Source organism: Anser brachyrhynchus (assembly GCF_964034855.1).
Source record: "Anser brachyrhynchus genome assembly, chromosome: 11".
Classification (NCBI taxonomy): Eukaryota; Metazoa; Chordata; class Aves; order Anseriformes; family Anatidae; genus Anser; species Anser brachyrhynchus.
This window is the reverse complement of record NC_137706.1, coordinates 2,429,403-2,447,943: the sequence shown is the minus strand read 5'-3', so window position 1 is coordinate 2,447,943 and position 18,541 is coordinate 2,429,403. Positions and strand designations below refer to the sequence as shown.

Here is an 18,541-nt window from a genome sequence, read left to right as displayed (position 1 = left end):
CCACCTTCTTGGTGCTTGGACTTGAAACAAGAAGAGCTGGGCAGTGTTAGAGCAGCGTGAATACCAGTCTCTGTTGCAGAGGAGTCCTGCAGCTCAAGACTAGGGTAAGGCTGCCTAGGAGGAAAATCCAGTCCCAAAGGCAGCTTCATTACTGTAACAAAATAACCCTGTGGTTTTGTAGGCCAAACCTTTCCAAAGTTTGCTAACATAGGGTGCAGGGAGGCTCATCCAGGAGCTGCTCCTACTTGCAGAGTGTAACAGAGCTCTTGTTTCTTCTCAGCTGAGAGTTGCTGCTGCCTTTCTCTTTCATATATGCACTTTTTTTTCCTACTGAAACTGAAGCTTCTGCCTGGTGTGATGCTGACTGAGCAACAGCAGGTTCAGTTTAGCCCTTCTCAAATTAGTAATACCTGAGCAGCTGGGAGCTTTTTTTTTTTTTTTGAAGGGTGTCAGGTTTAACTCTTCTTAAAATCCATCTTGCACTCCTGTGGCAAGGACAGTTCTCAAAGCTGCCTATTTCTGTGGCTGCGATGGGCCTGATGCATGTTCAGCTTGCCTCCCTGCCCTTCCGAAGGCCTGCCCTCCGGGTTCGCCCAGCGGGTGCGCTGGTTTCTGAGCGCTGGGTGGGTGACAGGCTGTCTCTTGGCAGAACTTGCCTGGCCATCCAGTCAGCACGGCCGCAGCCTGCAGCAGGCACCCTGCTTCTCCCCACAGGCTGACATGACAGGCAGAGGTGTCCCGGGGCCTGGGGAAGGAGGGCTGCTTGCTGCAGCTGCCCTGTGCCCGCCACCGTGGCCCTGTTACATAGAGCCCCATTGTGCTGAGCAGTTACAAGTGAGGGGAGAACAACAAAAAGGAACATTGAGAGATGGTAAGTCCCATGGAGGCAGGAAGGAACTCGCAGTGCTCCCCCTCACGCTGCTCACTCTGAACAAATGTCTGCTTGTTCTCTAACTTCCAGTTCTCTAAACTCTGGTTTGGCTCCTCAGCAAAAGGATTAAGACCTCACGGCGTGCTCAGTTCCTCTCCGAGGTCACACACAGGCAGCTCGATGCTCACGGGTGTCTTCCCCGATCCTCTTTGGCAGTGAGGGGGTTGCAGTGCTTGAAACTGGCTACAGTGGGAGTGAGCTGACTAATGCTGGGAAATGAAGGTAGTTTCCAAAACACTGAGTGCTTAGGGGGATATGCACGGAAGAGCAAGGCGAGCAACAGGGCAAGAAGTGCTCTGAACAGAGGTCAAGTATTGCAGGGAATGTCCTGCTGCTGATCTCAGTGTATCCCCAGTATAAAGCGGAGCAAAGATGAAAATATCAGTATCTTGATTTCCAATGTAATCCGATCTGGCAGGCCACACAAAAGCCATGCCAGAGAGGATATTATGCTCCACTTTTACAGTGTTCTCTGGAAAAGAGAAGAAAACAGTCTGGAAGTGTCCTTGAATAAAGTCACGTCAGTCTGGTGTAAAAGGTGCAGCTCAGAGAACATTTGTTGCTCTTCCTTGGCAAAGGATGTAAGGGGTAGGTTTCCTAAGAGCTAGAAGAGCCCACAGAGAGCTGAGAAGCCAGACTGGGACAGGGGGCATAGTGCTGCTGCATGGGGTCCCAGCGCCCTGAGCTGGGCTTCTGCCTGCTGGCAGCCCGAGCTCCTCCTGGTCACGGAAGCATCGCAGGACCCAGTCTCCAGACAGGGAGAGCTGCGGGAGTGGAGGGGACTGGCCCCTGGCAGCCAGAGCCTGCGGTCCTGGAGCTGCTTTCTGCTGTGGACCCTGGGATGGAGGATTGAACAGCATGGTCTGTTCGTGGGAGCAGCATTGAGCTCAGGGCAATTCGGGCTAACAGCCTGCCTGACCCTTTTTTTTTTTTTTTTTTTTTTTTTTTTAGTTTCAGTCTGATGGCTTGTCTCAATGAAGTACTGTATTTCAATTGAAAACTGCTGCTCATCCTCTTTTCTGCCTCGGAAAAGGGAAGCAAGACTCCACTGTTCCTGTCTTTAAATACAGAAGGAAAATTGGTGGTTAAGCCCAGCACCATGTGTAATCCCAACTGCAGCTTTCAGACCTTCAGTGTTTGTGTACTTTCCAGGCAGGTGCCAGCAGACCTTGTGCTATGTAATGATTAGCACGCAGCAATCGCTGTGGTCCTGTTGAGGCCCAGCTGTGCCAGGCCTGCAGAAGCACCAAGCAGAGGGTGGCTGCGGGGTGCTGGAGGGGAGGCAGCTGAATGTGACCTCCAGGCTGGGTGGGCACTAGGACACAAGCAGGGGCTGTACTCGGCTGGTCATCTGCCTGGTGTGGTGGGAGCGTCAGTCCTCTTCCCCGGGCTGGCAAAGCCACCAAAGCGTGCGAGAGCAGAGGGAAGGGCCCCGGAGCTGCTCTCCTGGGAAGTCGGGAGCCCAGCTCAAGCCCTGAATTCCCACGTGGGTGCTCATCCAGCCCTTCTTGCCTCTGGTCTTTGCATCCCATCCCTTCGCTTTGCCTCTGTCTTTGGGCCTGGGGAGTTTTTGGTCATTGCTTGGTGGCCAGTACTGGTTTTGAGCATTTCATGCTCCGCTACATTCAGAAACTTCTGCAGGACCAAGAGGCTTAGCAGGCAGCATTCCCAGCTTAGGCTGGCATTCACAATGGCCTTACTGGAGCCGTTGGCGTTATCTGCTGGCGCTGCACCTGCTCGCGGCATGATTTCCTTGTGAAGGGGTATTCACTGTAAACATTGGCAAGAGCCATAGTGCTGCCGAAGGAGCCCAGCTGCCTCCCCATTAATGGAAAGAGAAATCTATTCATTGGGCTTCTTGAGAACGTTTAAATAGCCAGTGTTTTCCTTTTGACTCAGAAAAAATGAGACGCTTGTTGGAGTTCAAAAAACACGAGTCCCAAAATGGTGTTATATGTCAGTTTTTAAGCTTCTTTGCTGTGGTATGCAAAAAATCTGGTCTGTCATGTCTTGCTGAAGGTGTCGGTGCTGGTGCTGTGTCCTTCTCTGCCCACACAAGCTGCAGCGGGGCGCAGCACAATTCTGCTTGCACGGGCGCTCTCCCAGCCCGGGCAGGCCCTGTAGCAAGCAAACACCTTTCTTGTATGGCAGCAAAAAAAGTCAGTGGAAGGAAAAAAGGTCAAGCACATGGCATTTATTCACATAATCTCTCTTCACTTCTCATGCTCATTCAATTTGGATAATGAAAGCAGATTTCTGGGTTTCACTTCTGTTTCTTCAGCAGTGCTCTTTACAAGCCTCCAGCCCAGTGTTCCTTGCAGCCAGGCGATGCAGCGTGGGGACAGTAAGCACAGTGGGAAACAACTTGCTTTCGGGTTTAAAAAGAGTCATAGTGCAGTTCCTGCATAAATGCAGCTGCTACTGAGAGAACTTAAAAAAGGTACCCTCAAGCTTCTAACAGTTATTTCAAAGCTCTTAAGTGAGAACAGATTTAAACAAAAATCCTGATTTACCTGAAGTCAAATACGAGAAGCTGAAAAATCAGCTCTGTGCTGAGCTCACAAGATTGTTTCACTGAAATTTTTCTCTGCCTGGGCTTGGCCTATTTGTTTTATTCAAATGAGGTGAGGAAGACAGGCTCTGACTTCCTTTGTCAATAGGTCTCATTTTCAAATAGGTCATTTGTTCCTACACAGCCTGCGATAAGTTTCTAGCACATCACGGTGTAACTGATACCAGCAAATTGGCAATCTTGTAGTTCCTGGACATTCACCCATTTTGTGTCAGAGCTGACATGCATTGCGCATTGCTGGTAGTTAAGAATTAAACCTACTAAAATGGCAGCTTTAATTCAGCCAGGGATCATGCTATCAGGGAGATGAAAATCCATGAAGGAAAATCCTCTAGGAAGAGGCACCACAACACAGGAAATTAGAAAAGCATGTCTTCAGAGAGCCACTGTGTACGCTGCAGAAAGTTTTTGCTCTCCTCTGGATTTAATCTGTTTAATGGTTCTGACCTATGACAACAATTCACTTTAGGGAGTTCCTGTGTTTAACTGAACATGCTCTTTTGTTTGTTTCTGAACAGATCAGCATACAGCAGGAACTCCACGCCCTGTTTACAGCTTTTTGATACTCTTTTTTAAAATACAGCTTGTATCCAGCAGGGTCAGCAGGGGAATGATGGCCTGGTTCACTTGAACTTTGTGGAAGTACCGTGCTGCATTGCTGCTCCGGGAGGACCAGGCGTGGTGTCTGCAGGGCTGCTGCACTGCAGCCTGATACAGAAGTTGTAAACTCGTGCTGGTGCTTTTAATTTGCAATACATCATGCTAAAAGTGCAAAAGTGCTTGGCTTCTTTGAAGTGTTAGATGGAAAGCGTTGTCTTCAGTGCACTCAACTGCCAAGCTGATCAGCTTCTTACTTGGAGCTGTTAGCGTCGTTAAAAGAATCCCCGACTGTTTTAATTATTTTCTAAGTGTTAATTATGAAGCTTTATGAACACTCCTAAAATACAGACAAAGCTGTGTCTCTGTGATGCAGGGCAGGCACTGTTGACTCCTGTTTCTCCAGAAGCTGGCTGGGAGCTGCCAGCAAAAGCTTGTTCTGGATACATCATCGGCCAGATCGCTGCTGCCACCTCTGTGTGGCCACACCTGCCCCATGTCCTCCTGCCCGCGATCAATGTGTCCCAAGCAGCCTGGCTGGTAAGCTGTTGTCACCTTCACCCTTCTGTGTCCCTGCTCCTGCAGTTTAAAACTGCCACCTTAGATGGTAAAGCAGCTTACAAGGGTCGCTGCTCCTGTTTTCCAGATAGCTAATCTGTGCTTCAGCTTCAAATGACATGCCCAGTGCCCTTGTGGTGCTGGGGATGTGAGCAGCAAGCCCTGCCCCACATGCTGGGAGCAAGACCGTGAAGGAGTGGTTGTACTGGAACCGTGCTAGGTGGGTGGGGGCTAGATGGCTTTCTATATTGCATGAGTGAGAAGGAACTCCACCAGTCTCATGTAAAATAACCTCATAAAATGGTAGTGACAAGAGCAGTGGCTGGCAAGAGCTGCTGGCATTCGACACGCAGGGCAAGTGCTTGTTCCCTGGTATCTGGCATGTGCGTGGTGGACACTTTGATACGGGCAAGTGTTTTATGTATTAAACCTAATTATACTTGGAGCTTGAAAGTCATGCGATTGCTTGAGCATTTCATACCAAAATTGGCTGGTGGCATTTTCAAGCAAAGCATGGTGAGATCCCGTAGGCGTCCAGCTGCACCCAGTGGGATCCCCAGGCTGTACAGAGCTGCCTCCTCGTGCAGACCAGTATGAGGTGGCACCCCTGGGCCCCGTATGGTGTGTTCTGATGTGGGAGCGCATTGCTGTGCATAGTCACTGCCTTCTGTGGGTGAAACTTGGCCCTGCAGAGTCAGCGAGTCAGTAAGTGGTTTCCGTCCCAAGACTCCACAGAAACCCCTTAGCTTTCCGGCATTTGAAAAGTCTGTAAAATATGTGCAGGATTTCATTTATTTATTTTTCCCCTACTCCTAACCCTTACATGCCCTGGAGAACATATATACACATTAATCCTGCTGGCATTCCCAGCATAGACACTTCACCCACGGGTGGCAGCAGCTCAGTGGAAGTAAAGGCTAAATGCTCACGTCTGTAGTTTGGAGGCGTGAAGGAGCGCAGGGTCTTTGACATACTCTTACTGCTCTTCATGTAGGCAGCTGACTACTGTAGCAGCATTACACTTCCCTGGCCTTTAAAAATAAAAAGAAAAGTTGGTTTCTTGTCAAATCTTTTTAAAAAGGGCAATAACACAAAACTGGCCTGACTCTTAAGGAAGAAAAAAAAGTCAAACTCCTTCGGGATCTGTGTATTGTCCTTGGTGACGCTCAGAGCAAAACAACACCTGCCTCTCTGAAAGCCTTCCAGTGTTTCTGGTCTCATCTTCCAAGAGGAGGTCCGTTCTATGGAGGAAGAGGTTAAGCGTGTGCGCAAATGGGGCAAAAGATTATGTGAAACAAAAATCCCGGTGCTGTTTGTTCTGCCATCTGCTCTAAGTTTGTTCCAGCGCTGTGTGTGCTTTCTCATCGCTCCCTCTCCCATTATCATCCCATGCCATGTGCTCCCCGAGCTGGCGCAGCAGCGATGGCCAAGGCTGGCGCATCCTGTCCCGGAGGAGCTGTGGCAGCCACAAGCCACTTGAGAGCAGAGCACGGCTTTGGCAGGAGGAGGGTGAGCACTGGGGACACAGCTGCCTGCTGGTGAAGGAGAGGTGCAATCATTTCACATGTTGACTCCACAACCCCTGCTTGTTCTCCCTGCCCCAAATTTTCCATCTTTCCCTCTTGGTCCCCCAGCCAGGCTCTCTGGAGCCCTGTACCGGGTGTATGCACGGGCTGCTGGCCTCCCGCGCCGCCCGCACCACCCTTCCCCTGCTGCACTTCTGCCTGGGAATGTGACCTTGCTCCCTAGATTATTTACAGTCAAAATATTGCTGCAAGCATGCGGAGGGCTTTTTTTTATTATTATTAATTCCACAAAAACAGGAATTCTTTCGAGGGGAACGTGGGGCCGGGTGGGAGTGCTCTGCAGTGTTTGGGAACGTGCTGCCTCACGCCATTTCCCTGTCTGGGAAGCATGTAGAGGGGTGCGAGGGCCCTCCTTTCCATGTGCCCAGGAAGGCACCTTGTTTTATTCACGGGGCCTGCCACCAGTCTGGGGAGAGCTGTGGGGTGGCACAGTGGCACTGAGGGGGCCGTGGTGTGTGCGCAGCTGGGGCCCGGCTCCTGCCCAAGAGCTGCACAAGCGCATTTGTAGCGTGAGGCCTAGCAAAACAACTGAGGAGTGAACACAGCGGCTGTGCCTTGTGTGGGGACCAGCCAAGAGAGAGCTGGCGGGGTGGATACCAGGCGGCTCGGGGGGAGCAGAGCCGAGGGCTGCTCAGCTCCGCGGGGCCGTGCCCAGCACACCCTCACACAGGGCCTGCGCTGGGCCGGGCAGGGCCTCCCGGCTGCTGAGGCACACGGAGCTGTCGCATCCCTGCTGAAGTGGTGGCGGTCAGGTTTCTTTCTGCCCACAGCCCAGTCTGTTATTCATAGTGCCCAGCTTTTGCATAGGAGCAAGCACAGCGATGGTGAGCACAGCTCACCTTCATACCAGACACTGACCTTGTGTGGAAAGTCTGCTTACCCCACGTACCTAGGCTTGGTTTGGCACATGCATCACCTCACGCGGGCATGGGCTGTGCCAACCTACAGCTGTGAGATCAGTGGCGGCGGGCAAGGGGTCTCTGCTCCGGGTGCTGTTTGCTACTTTGCAGGGTGTTTGCCAGGTGTGTGGGTGGACAGCACACAGTCTGCCCTCGGGATCACTTGTGCTGGGCAGCTCCTCGGTGGGGGGGGGAGTCTTTGGCACATTCCTTTTGCTGAATGCAAGCAGTGCAAAGAGCTGCCTGTGAGCAGTGCAGGGTGGCCTGCAGTCTCTCAGCCATAAGGCTGGGTCTCCGTCAGGTGTCTGTGCCCCTTTACAGCACAGCATTCGGAATGCTGAGTGCTGCGTCTTCTCCCCCAGGGTGTCCCGAAGGGTTAATGATCACTGTAGCAGATGGAGGGGTGGTAAGCAGATTAATTGCCTTGTGCAAGGTACCTAAAGTCTCACCCTCCTTCAGAAACACAACACTTATTCAGCCAGGTAAATAACTTGTTTTAAATCCCCTCTCATTGCAGCTGACCCTAACTGTGTTTATCCAAGTGGCTGGAGTTGTTCCAGTCTCTCTGGTAAGTGACCTTTCCCGAATTTTTCTTTTCAAGTTGACATTTAAGAAGGGGGGAAAAAGTCACAGAAACAAACCATGTTTTAACAGCGATAAAGCCATAGCACTCAACAAAGCCAGGAAAGTCTCATTGGAGCCTGCCACTGATGGCTGGGCCTTCCCCAGCAGAATCCATACAGACAGTGCTGCCTTTAATTTCCTGCCCTGTCTGTTTGTGCACCGCACGCCGCAGCAGCCTGCGGGACGCTCAGCAGCCCTGCCGGGGTGTGGGGACGGCTCCGCACCCGGGGAGGCTCCAGGGTGCGGCTCAGCCCAGACAGCTGCTGGCAGCTGGAGGCACTCGCATCATCAGTTCATTACTGAAATTCAAATGAAGAAGAGTCTTAAATCTTCTCTGGAAGGAATCTGGGTTTTGGCAGGCGGTGGAGCACTCTGCTTATTTTGAAAAGGCCTTGGACAATTTTGGTAAATGTTTTACTGTGTGTTCGAGCAAGTAATTTATCCCTGTTTTTTACATTCCTCGGTTTCTGCTTCAGCACTTCTGCAGCTCACTCCTCTCATAGGAAGATATTTAAGAAATGAGGTCTTTGAGCTCTGAAGGAGGTTTACCTCTTCAGCCCGCTTGCCCTGAGCATGAACTGACTCTCTCAGGCTGGGAATCCCAAGGCTGCCCAGCACTGAAGCATCCTCTGAATGGCACTGTCCCCGTGTCCCCGCCGAAGCTGTGGCATGCCATCCCCAGCTGGGCTTGGCATGAGGCAGCATCTCTTGCACATCCCTGCCCTTTCCATCTGCAGAGCACCCAGGGCTGGCCCTGCAGCCTCACTCAGGTCTGTGTTGGGTTGCAGGCGGTGAGCAGGATGGCGAGAAGCATCTGCTGGGTGCCAGAGCTTCCCCACAGGTCCTCCCCTCCGCTCCTCTCCCTCGCTGATGGTGATGGCGCCGCTGCAGAGTGCTGCTTCACAGAGATGAACCCGCAGAGACGATGCTGCCCGCAGCACCAGGCCAGGGCGCCTCCTGCCCTGCTTGTTGCTGCTGCCTGCCTGAACGCGAGAGAAAGCCACCAGACAGGTAGGTCCAATGGCAGAGGTGCCTGGAGCAAACTGATAGCTAAGCCTTGCTGCTGCGTTTCACCTGGGGCAGCTCAGCTGTCCGCTGGTTAGGGTTTCCATCTGCGGTGGCTCTGCTGCCTGTGAGTGTTGCTGCTTGGAAGCTATGACAGCACTTAGACCTTACCCACCGTATGGCCTTTAATCTTTGGTGGCAAGAATGCCTCATTTCACATTAGCTCAGAGGTAGCCTGGGTGTCAGCTGGCGCCAGGTCAGTACGCTGGCCCTGGAGTGGGACAGCCTGTATCCAGAGACTTCCGCTCCCCTTCCAGTAACGTCAGCACTGGAGAGTGTGCGGCTATTTTAGGCGCAGGAATGTCAGTGGATGATTTCACTTTTGTTTTGTACTTGATAACCTTTCCCATCACAATGAAACAAGATGTCCAAGCTGAGCGTGCTTCCGTGCACGGGTGGGAAAACCATTCAGGCTGCTCTGCAAGGGAAAAGAAAAGCTGCTTTAAAAATAGCTGCACAATTGTATGTGATGCCTAGACAAAAGGAGAAAAAAACCCTCTCCGTGCTGCAATATGCACAAAATGCAGGGAGACAGCCTCAATGGGCTTGAGCCCGGTGGCATGGGAATACCGGCTGCACTGCCTCTCCCACCTGAATCCCACATGGAGAGGATGCCCAGGGTGGGCACTGTGCTCGCCCTGCATGCCGCCAGCCAGGAACGGGGAGAGCAGGGCTGCTCCAGCCTGCAGCAGGGTGGTTGTTCCACGAGGACCCCCTTTTCCTCCCCTCCACAGGCAGGTGCACACATTAGATTTTTCTCCCTCCCCTGTCATTCTGCCCTCAGCCGAGTCCCTTCTCTGCAGGGTTTCAGCGCTGGGAACTCGGTCAGGCAAACCCACTGCAGGCCTCAGATGAGATAAGTCTGGTCAAACCCAAATTGCTAGAGCTCAGCTCCAGCTTTTATTTCCTGTGGGGAGGGAGCTGGCTGAAGTAAGTTGTTTTTTTTTTTTTTCAAGCTTTCAGCCTGCGACTTCCCATGAACTGCTGACCCATCATGTGATGCAGGCTGCGGCAGGCCGGCTGGAGCGAGATGCAATGTCACCGGCTTATCACAGCGCACCGGGCTCAGGCAAAGCCTGAGCACAGCAGGGCACAGTTGCTGAGTTTCCCGTCCCAAGCACTGAGTGATCTGGGCAAAGGAAGGTGAGAGGAGCTGCTGGGAGGGGCAGCTGCTCCCCTTCCCATATCTCCTGTAGGTTTTGGAGCTCTGAGGGAAACTGGGGCATCTTCTCTTGGCTGCTCATGCCTTCCCCTAAAACTGTCGTCCCCTCTCTGGCTCCGTGCTATGCCTTTGCAATGCTCAGCTTCAGCACGAGCGTGAAGGCACAGCTCTGTGGCTCTCCTGAGAGCACGGTGGAAGGAGTGTCCCTGCAGGCTGGGGGAGACCTGGTGTCAAGGGAGGACTTTAAGAGGGAAGGAAGGAAGCTCATTTATTGTCAGCCCCCCTTTCTCTATGAGAGACGCCTGCCCACTCCCCATGGCGGTGTGGCTTCTCTTTGTGGTGCCAGCCCTGCTCCTGCATGCCTTCAGTCACGCTGCAGCGTGCATCGTTAGCCTTCTTGCAGGATGTTGGCTGGCAGCAGTGGCACCTGGGCTCTGGTTTGCTTGGTCCCTTTGCTCGAAGCCGTCTGGAAGCTTTTTGCTCAATCCACTGAGCACATGACTTACAGGGTGACTCCAAAACCTGCCCTTGCCATTCATGAGCTCGAGCCTGTTTACAAAACAGTGGCTGAGGACTGCTATTTATTGTTACATACATATTGCATTCAGAGTTGCTAAACAGGCAAAGCCAAAATGAAAGTCATCTGAGCAGTTTGCTTTAATTAGAATAAGATCCTGATGAATCATGAGGTTTCTTTACCTCAAAGATGCACAAGGAATTGACTTTGGCAGCAAACATCAAGGTACAGCAGTCAGTGCAGCCTGCTAGCTACATTTGACATCTGCTGGAAAGACTTGTTTTTCCATCCCAAGTCACATGCTAACTTGTGATCTGATCATGAGATACAAAGGATAATCTTCCAATATTTATTTTTCTCATCTGTAATTTTAAAAGGCAGAGGAAAAAAATAAAAAGCAGTGTGAAAAAAAAAAAACCAACAGTTTCCTTGCCTGTTTTGATTAGTGTCACTCTAGGCACTGTGCTTGCTGCTTGGACAGGGCAGGAGACAGTTTCCAGTATGGTGGGCTCCAGAAGCAGCATGCACGGGTCTGGTGCCCAGGGCAGCGTGGTGGTGGTGGGACCAGGGGCTGGCTCCTGGGCTTGGAGATGGATGCAGCTCATCCACAAGCGAAGGGCGATGGGGCAGCTGCACTCCTGTTGCTTTATGCAGCGAGTAAGAAGGAAGTACACAAGGATGGAGGAGTCTGACTCAGTCATGTTAAGTTGCTTGGGGCCTTACAAACAGTCTGACTGTATGTGTAGCTGCTTGTGCTGGGCTCTGGTAACTGAAAGCAAGAAGAGATCACTGGGTATCGTGTTCCCAAGATATAAGGCATCCCATCCTGGGACCATCCACACGGCACCAGGTGGAGGGGAGAGCTCATCCTGCTCTATGGCACCCACAGCTGGTCCCACGCTGCAGTTCAACATTAAATGTGTGTGTTTGACTATAAATGTCCAACTAACATTTTTTATAACAATATCCTGATGCAATCAGCTACACAGGTGGAGTTACTTGGTACACGCTCTAGTCCAAAGGTTTATAGTAAGCCCAGCTGCACAATTAAACCCAAATCACCCTTGAATAAAATCCCCCACATCATCACTGGGGAATTTTCCAAGTGCATCTTGAGCATTTGTACTTCTGGGGGACAATGGCTGTGGAGCACCAGAAATCCCCACAGACCCATCGCAGTGCTGACACAGCAGCTGTTGGGAAAAGGTGGCCGAGCCCTGGCTGTGTGGGGCTTCAGGCTGGAGCTGGCTTCTTGCTGCAGAGCCGCCAGGACGTGACAGGACAGGCCGTGTTTGTCCTCCCGGCCAGGAGCTGTGTGCCATTGACTGCCGCATTTGAATGAGGAGGTTGCTGCCCATGGTTTGCATGCGTGCAGAGCCCTGCCCTGCACCTACATTTGTTATTCTGAGATCAGCAGTCTGTCTGTCTGTTCAGTGCTGGGAGCAGCTACCCAGGGCTGGAAAACACAGCAGGTCATGGACACGCTCTCCAAAACTCTGTCCTTGCCCAAACGTGCTGTGGTCCCTGTGCCGGGCAGGGTGGTGGGGCACGGGGGGACGAGGCGGCCGTGCTGCAAGTGTGGGTTGCTTCGGAGAACTCGGTGGCCACGGAGGAAGCGACGTGACGCGCCCTCTCTGTCAAGCCTCACCGCAGCCTCACCACCACAGCTATTTCTGTGCTGAGGGGAGGTTTTCCAGTAAAATGTGCGCTGGTGTCAAGAGTGGTGTGGTGACAGCCAGAGAGGAGCTGGGGGGGCTTCCTGCTTCACCCTGCGGTGGGATGGGACATCCCTCGGCCATGGGGCAGCACTGGGGGTCAGTGCAACGAGGCTGCTGGCAGGGGTGGCCCAGAGATCTGCTGGGTCCGTCCTGTGTGGGGAAGGGCCGGGGGGTGTGGGCAGACAGGCCGAGATGGCTGCGAGGCTGGCAGGGCTGTGTATTGCAGCAGGAGGTGCCTGCACCCTGCCAGTGGGGGCCGAGCAGCTTTGCCAGGCCTGTTGGTGAAAGAGGCTTTGTGTACGGCAGGGAGCTGATACGATCTTAAGGCTCAAAGCTGGCGTGGCGTAAACAAGAGATGATTTTAAATTAAAAATAAGACAACCCTTAATAAAGAGCTCTCTCCAGCAAGCAAATACTTCTGTGGCACACAGAAGTGCCACAGTGGCACTGGTGAAGGGGGCTCTGGTGAGCATCCCTAGCAGCCCAGGCAGGAGAGCAGCGGGCCCACTCCAGCTCCCCGTGTCCAGCAGCACCTGAGGGCTGCGGCCCCAGCAGACCTGTGGCTGCTCCTCGGGGACATTCCTCAGCCCTACGGTTTCCTGGTGTGCCTATCCCAAGCAAAATCAGAGCAGGCTGACCCAGAGAGCTGGCTCCTGATAGTGACAGCAAGTGGTCGGCAGCACTGCCTTCGGGTCTCCAGCCTGCGCTGGCTGTGCCATGCTGTTGGGCAGCCCCTGACGAGGGCCTTGGGCCTTCCTGGGCCTGGGGCTGCTCCTGCTGGCAGTGCTGGTTCTCCAGCAGCCTCCACTGTGCACTGTCCTCATGCACTGGGAGCAGGTGTTGCAGGAGGAGGCAATGCTGAGGTGCAGCGCTGGGTGCCGCCCCCCTGCATGAAGGCATGTGTGCTTGCCTCAGGAGAAGGTTCATATATTTGCCTCTGAGACTGGCATATGCACTCGTTCCTGGAATAGAAAGACATCAATGTTTTTAAGGAAGTAAGCAAATGCTAAAGAATATCTTTTCAGAGTGGCCACCTCCCGCTTTCTTGAATTCCTCAGGGACAATGAGTGCTTTGTAACCTCGCAGTGCTCTCAGCAGCCAAAACAACTTCTGTGTGATCTCAGCGGCTGTAAATCAACGAGCTCCTTTGGGTGCTATTGCTAGGGTAAATTCAGTGCTGATTGCTTTGATCTGCAATGCTTTTATTTTTTACCCTCTACAGAGATACACACAAGGTCAGGCTAATGGCTGAGACATGAAAAACGCATGTGGCCTTTATTGATCCTGCCATGATTAACGGCCTAGAGGGAAGGCTGGTGATTCATGCCCCCTTGTGAGGTGCCTGTGAGTGTGAGCTGCGGGCCTGGGCACCCGAGCTGCTTCCTGCTGCTTTGGGGCCTGCAGACATGGTTCTCACGGATGTCCTTGCACTGGGCAAATAGAAATTTGTATGCAATGCACTTGCAAACTGGCATCTATTTCGGTTTGTCATTTACTTTCTCTGTCCATTTTGGAAATAGATCAAAACAAAGCCAACCTGAAACCTTACTTCAGTCATGTTGACAAAGCCTCTTTCCTTTCCTGATAGCTCGGGTGGGCCAAGAAGAGAGTCCTTGAGAAGGCCATAACATAAAGCCTCCCTGGCCTGATTTTAGGCGATGTTGTGGCAGTCCCAGCAGGATGAATCCCTCGCTGCTGCTACTGTGGGCTGGGCAAGGCCCAGCCAAAGCTGGGCAAGGCCCAAGGCTCTGCAGAGTCCAGCCTTTTGGGTACCAGCATGTGAGCTCTCAATAAAGCAGCTTCAAAGCTGCTTGCTGCAATTAGCCTCGCAGGCTACGGATTTTGGAAAGCGTTTCCATCCCACTTAGCATCCGTGACTCGCTGGTGGCAGGCCCTGGGGGCTGCTCCAGACGCGCTGCCCCAGCCCACCCCAACAGTAGGGACCCCAGCCACAGGGCTCGCTGTGTGCCCCAGGCACGGCTGTCAACTCGCACATGGGAAAGTCATCCTAATGTTGGAGGGGGAAATTAGGCCCTGCTGGGAGGATCTGGACAGTGGTTATGTAACTTTCCCATTTGACACTTGAGAACACTTCCCCCCGGCCGCCTGAGCCATGTGACTGACGAAAGGCATCACGCTGCCATCAAGGCCCCCACGGTGCTCCCCAGCATCCTGGCCACTGCTGCCCACGCCTGCCTCAAGCCTGGTGCCCGCTGCGGCACCCCCAAAATCACCGCACTGCCACCTCCACTCATTGCCTGCTCACTTGCTTCTGCTTTTATCTTGTCTTGCAGGTGCTGTGGAGTATTTCCAATGCCCTCCCCTCACTAAGAGCAAAGACATGGTTTATCTTGGGCAGTGCCATTGAGGGGACAAAGCTTTGCTGCCAGAACAATTGCAGGAGCCACGCACCCCGTATCCCCAGCTGACTGCACCCCTTGAGAGAGCTTGGAAGCCAGCCCCATGTGCTGAGCAGCCCACAGACACCAGAAGACAGCACCTCAGCACCACCTGAAGGTCAAGGCACAAGGGTGGGCTCCACAAACCCAAAGTGGGCACGTCCCCATGCAGGTAACTACGGTGCAGTGCTCAAATACCTTCCCCTCCGGCCGCTAGTGTGTGCACTCGGCAGAGTGGCCCAGCTGCACTGTGCTCCCAAATTAGCTGTTCGGGCCAGGTCAGGTTGGTTTTCTTGTTTACTGTCTGAGTGGAGAATAGGGACAGAGTACAAAACCTCATCCCTGGACTATAAAAAGACCTTTTTGTGTGGGCACAGGAATTTTACCTTCCTCTCATTTTTCTTGCCAGCCTGGCACCGCCTCGGTGGCGCCAGGTGCATGGCCAGCAAGCGGTGATGGCTGTAATGCGCAGCAGGAGGGATGCCCAGAATAGCAGCTCTCTGGCAGGAGATATTTCTTGTGCGGAGAGCTGGAGCCATGGAGCCATCCTCCATTCATCCCTGGGCCCACTGCAAAAAAAAAAAAGCCCCTGGATGGGTTTGGCCAGCAGGAGCAAGTGGTCAGGGCGGATAAGACACTGCCCGGCCACAAAGCTGACCTGCCTGCATGTCAGTTTTACAGCATCAGGATGAGTTATTGGGATCCTAAACTGTGCAAGCCCAGAGAGGTTGCTAAACCTTGTTTGCCTTGGACTGTTTGTCCAAAAAGATACTGTGAGGTGAACTCTTTCTTCCCTTCATAATTGGCCCTAATCTTATCTGAGGCCTCCAACGTGTCCTAGCGACTCCTCAAGGAGATAACAACCACAAAAATAAGTCCAAGAGCATTTATTTCTGAACCTTGAGAGCAGCCTCCAGGTGGGCTTGGCATCCACCTGTCAACAGCACCTGGACTCAAAAAGCTGTTGGTTTACCTTGTAGCTAGAGAAAAAACTGCTGCATGAGGGCAGTAGGCTATAGCAGCCCATGCCTCGGGCTGCCTAGACGAGTTTGCTTTACCCTTGTCCCACCAAAGGATGTTTCTGGTGTGAGTTGGTCAATGCCACTCAGGAGGGAGGCTTTAATGGAGCAGCACAGGGGACATTTCTCCCTGCCACCAACTCCAGTGCTTGGTGCCTGCCAGCCCCAGGGCCCCACAGCAGAGCAGGAGCATGTCCTGCTGAGCCCGTCTGTGTCCCTGGCACAGCACATCTCCTGGGGCTTCTCCATGCCTCCTCCCAGCCCGGAGCCAGCCTTAGTTTTAGCTGGGATTTTTGTATGTCCACAGCCAGACATTCACTGTGAGTCCGGCCCATGGCAGCTACAAAGTTTTGGCTTGATGCTGGTTTGTAGGTTAGAATTAGTTGTCAGACCTGCAAGTAGGCCAGTTTTTGCCACTGTTATTGCATGGTGTGTTACTTTTTATCTTATTCTGGTTCTCAGTCAAAATTAAATGCCAAGTGAAACCTGCTGGAGTGTCTGAGTGCTACATTGGCATCCTGGCGAGTCACTGAGACAAGATCTACTTTCTGCAAAGCTTCCTCAGCTGGCAGAAAGACACCAGCTGAGGGAGCTTCTGAGGGAGCTGCACAGTCAGTGTGCCCAGCCCCAGGTCATGGTTCCTCGCCTCTCACTACCCGCATCCTCCTGATTACTCTTTCAAAATACTGACAAATTCGCTTCCTCCCAGCTGAGCCCCTCCGCAGCTAGAGCCCCGGGCTCCTGGTGGCAGCGCAGATGTCCTACCTCCAGATCTGCCATGTGTTTTAGGAACAAGCACAGTGCTTGCAAAGGGAGAGTTAAAAGAACTGAATGTGCACATAGATGTTTCTTGTCCTACCAGTGGGGTTTTTGATCTGGAGCACTGGTTTTCTGCTGCTGTGAAGGGTTTGGCAGTGTGCTTTGGGTTCCTTCCCCAGCCCGCTCTCATCCCACAGGACTGATGGCCCCACAACGCCTGTAAACCTGGCAGACAAACACCAGGAGCGTGAGGCAGGGATAGGACAGGGCAAGCAGCAGCTTTGTGATGTCCAGCTGGAGACTTTGCAGTGGGGTCTGTGTTGCACTGCAGCAGCCACAGCGGAGTTAAAGATCTGTCTGACTCTGCTAAAAAGCCATTTTGCATGGTTTGTGTGCACAGGCTGCTACAGTTTGCCTGGGGTTTACCACACATTTTCATCATGCTTGCAAAATGCTGTTATCACAAATTGCAAAAAACCAGCCTCGTCCTCATCTGATCAGAGTGAAACCAGCACAGCTATGCAGTGTCTCCAGCGTGTCCGGTTTGCTGAGCACTGCTGTGTGGCACATGGTTATTGCTCAGAGATGCTTCAGTTTGCTGCTTTCAGATTTTTTTTTTTTTCCAGAGTCCTTGGCCTTGGACTGCAGAAGTGTTTTGTAACCATTGCAACTGGCGCACACACTTCGTTAGCTGATGGCCATGACAGGAATTTTTGCCAAAGGTTGACATGGCCTTTCCCTATGCAAATATGCTACAATAAACCTGAACACTTCGGCGGCCCTGTGTTTATCTATGCTCGAGCAGCTGCTGTGTGTGCCACCACGCTCCTTCACATCAAAGGTTCCGCCAGAACCCATCCCAACCTCTCTACAGCCCCATCCCCACGCTGTGTCCCTGAGAACCCGCTATGTCCTCACTGCCAGTGCCTGTGCCAGGCCCAACAGCAGTGGTGTGGTGGAGGTGGGTGTACGTGCAGCAGCGGTGCAGTGGGGAGTCAGCTGTGAGGCTTTGGGCATTTCCCAGGGTGAAGCTGCTGTTTGGTGTAATGGGCTTAATAATGACTACAGGAGGCTACTTAGGCTGCGGCAAAGCCTCGGGGAGCACTGTGCTGCCGGCCCTGGGGGAACCGGACATGGGTATTGCACCATTTGCACTGTGTGAGCATCAGCAGCTGCAGGCGGGGGACGGGGTTTCGCATGAGGTGCTGCACCCACAAGTGAGTCAAAGCACTTCAGAGCTGAGTGCTATGCGAGGCAGGCAGTGGCTACCACGGCTCTGGGGGAACCAGCATGACTTTGCACCTGGGGAAAGCCCGTCCTTTTCAGGGGGAGCGGGTTTCCCCCAGCAGTGAGAAGTCAGCAGATGGGAAACACATGAGGACTTTTTGTCAGGGGCCAGCCGCATGACACACCAGGCCACAGCATGCCCAACATCGAGTGCTGTCATACAGCAGTATCAGATGGTGCTTCTTGCACCAGGGGTCAAGTGACTGAAAATCAGGACATGAAAGTGCTTTGTCAATGCTAAAAGCCCATGTGAAGGAGAAAGAATTCCCTGATCCCTTCCTCGAAGAAAGTTTGAGATCATGCAGCTGATTTGAATGTTTTTAAGTGCTGACTGTGAGATGTAAATATTTTACACCGGGTAGCGGGATCTTCCCTTTCTTAGTTTCTAAACTCGATGAGCCACTCACAGGGGAGTCTTTAGACTTCACAGACACAAGATACAGGGAGAGAATCCTGACTGTGCTGGAGGCTGCAGCTGTAGGAAGCACAGCTGCTGATGTCCATCCAGTCTCGGTGCTCTGCTGTGCTTTGCACTTGGAAGTTCATACGTTATCAGGGCCGGTGAATGGATGCTGACCTCTCAGGGTGTGTGTGCAGTGGCCGCAGGCCTGCAGGTAGATGTCTGCACAACACCAACCTCGGCATGGGCCTGATCCTTGTGCTTTGTCTCACTTGTTTCTACCGCTGCCTGCCAGCTACACCAGCTCAGGGACAGCAGCATACCCCGCTGACCTGGCTGCAGGCAGGGCCAACCCCCGGGGCCTGGATACCATGCTGGTGGCCGAGATCTGGCCCTCGGCCTCCTGGGGTGGCTGTGGCTCCCTCTCCCTGGCCACAGCACAGACCCA

General features: G+C 52.9%; 1 protein-coding gene across 3 annotated transcripts; it reads left to right on the top strand.

The window, feature by feature from the left end:
* The first annotated feature begins 76 nt into the window (after positions 1-76).
* On the top strand, positions 77-16,135 carry LOC308200929 (uncharacterized protein). 3 transcript variants are annotated; one of them, XR_013955923.1, is made up of 5 exons: positions 77-4,640; positions 7,661-7,711; positions 8,556-8,778; positions 9,789-9,975; positions 14,524-16,135. XR_013955923.1 is itself a non-coding variant. In XM_080607517.1 (4 exons), exons 1-4 carry the CDS (start codon positions 4,431-4,433, stop codon positions 14,595-14,597), a joined length of 558 nt encoding a protein of 185 aa, XP_080463643.1. In that variant the 5' UTR covers positions 77-4,430; the 3' UTR covers positions 14,598-16,135. The 3 variants fall into 3 exon arrangements, 2 of the variants coding, with proteins under 2 accessions (XP_080463643.1, XP_080463644.1); XM_080607517.1 differs by lacking the exon at positions 9,789-9,975; XM_080607518.1 differs by lacking the exon at positions 9,789-9,975 and having other exon boundaries at positions 77-7,549.
* Positions 16,136-18,541: the final 2,406 nt, after the last annotated feature.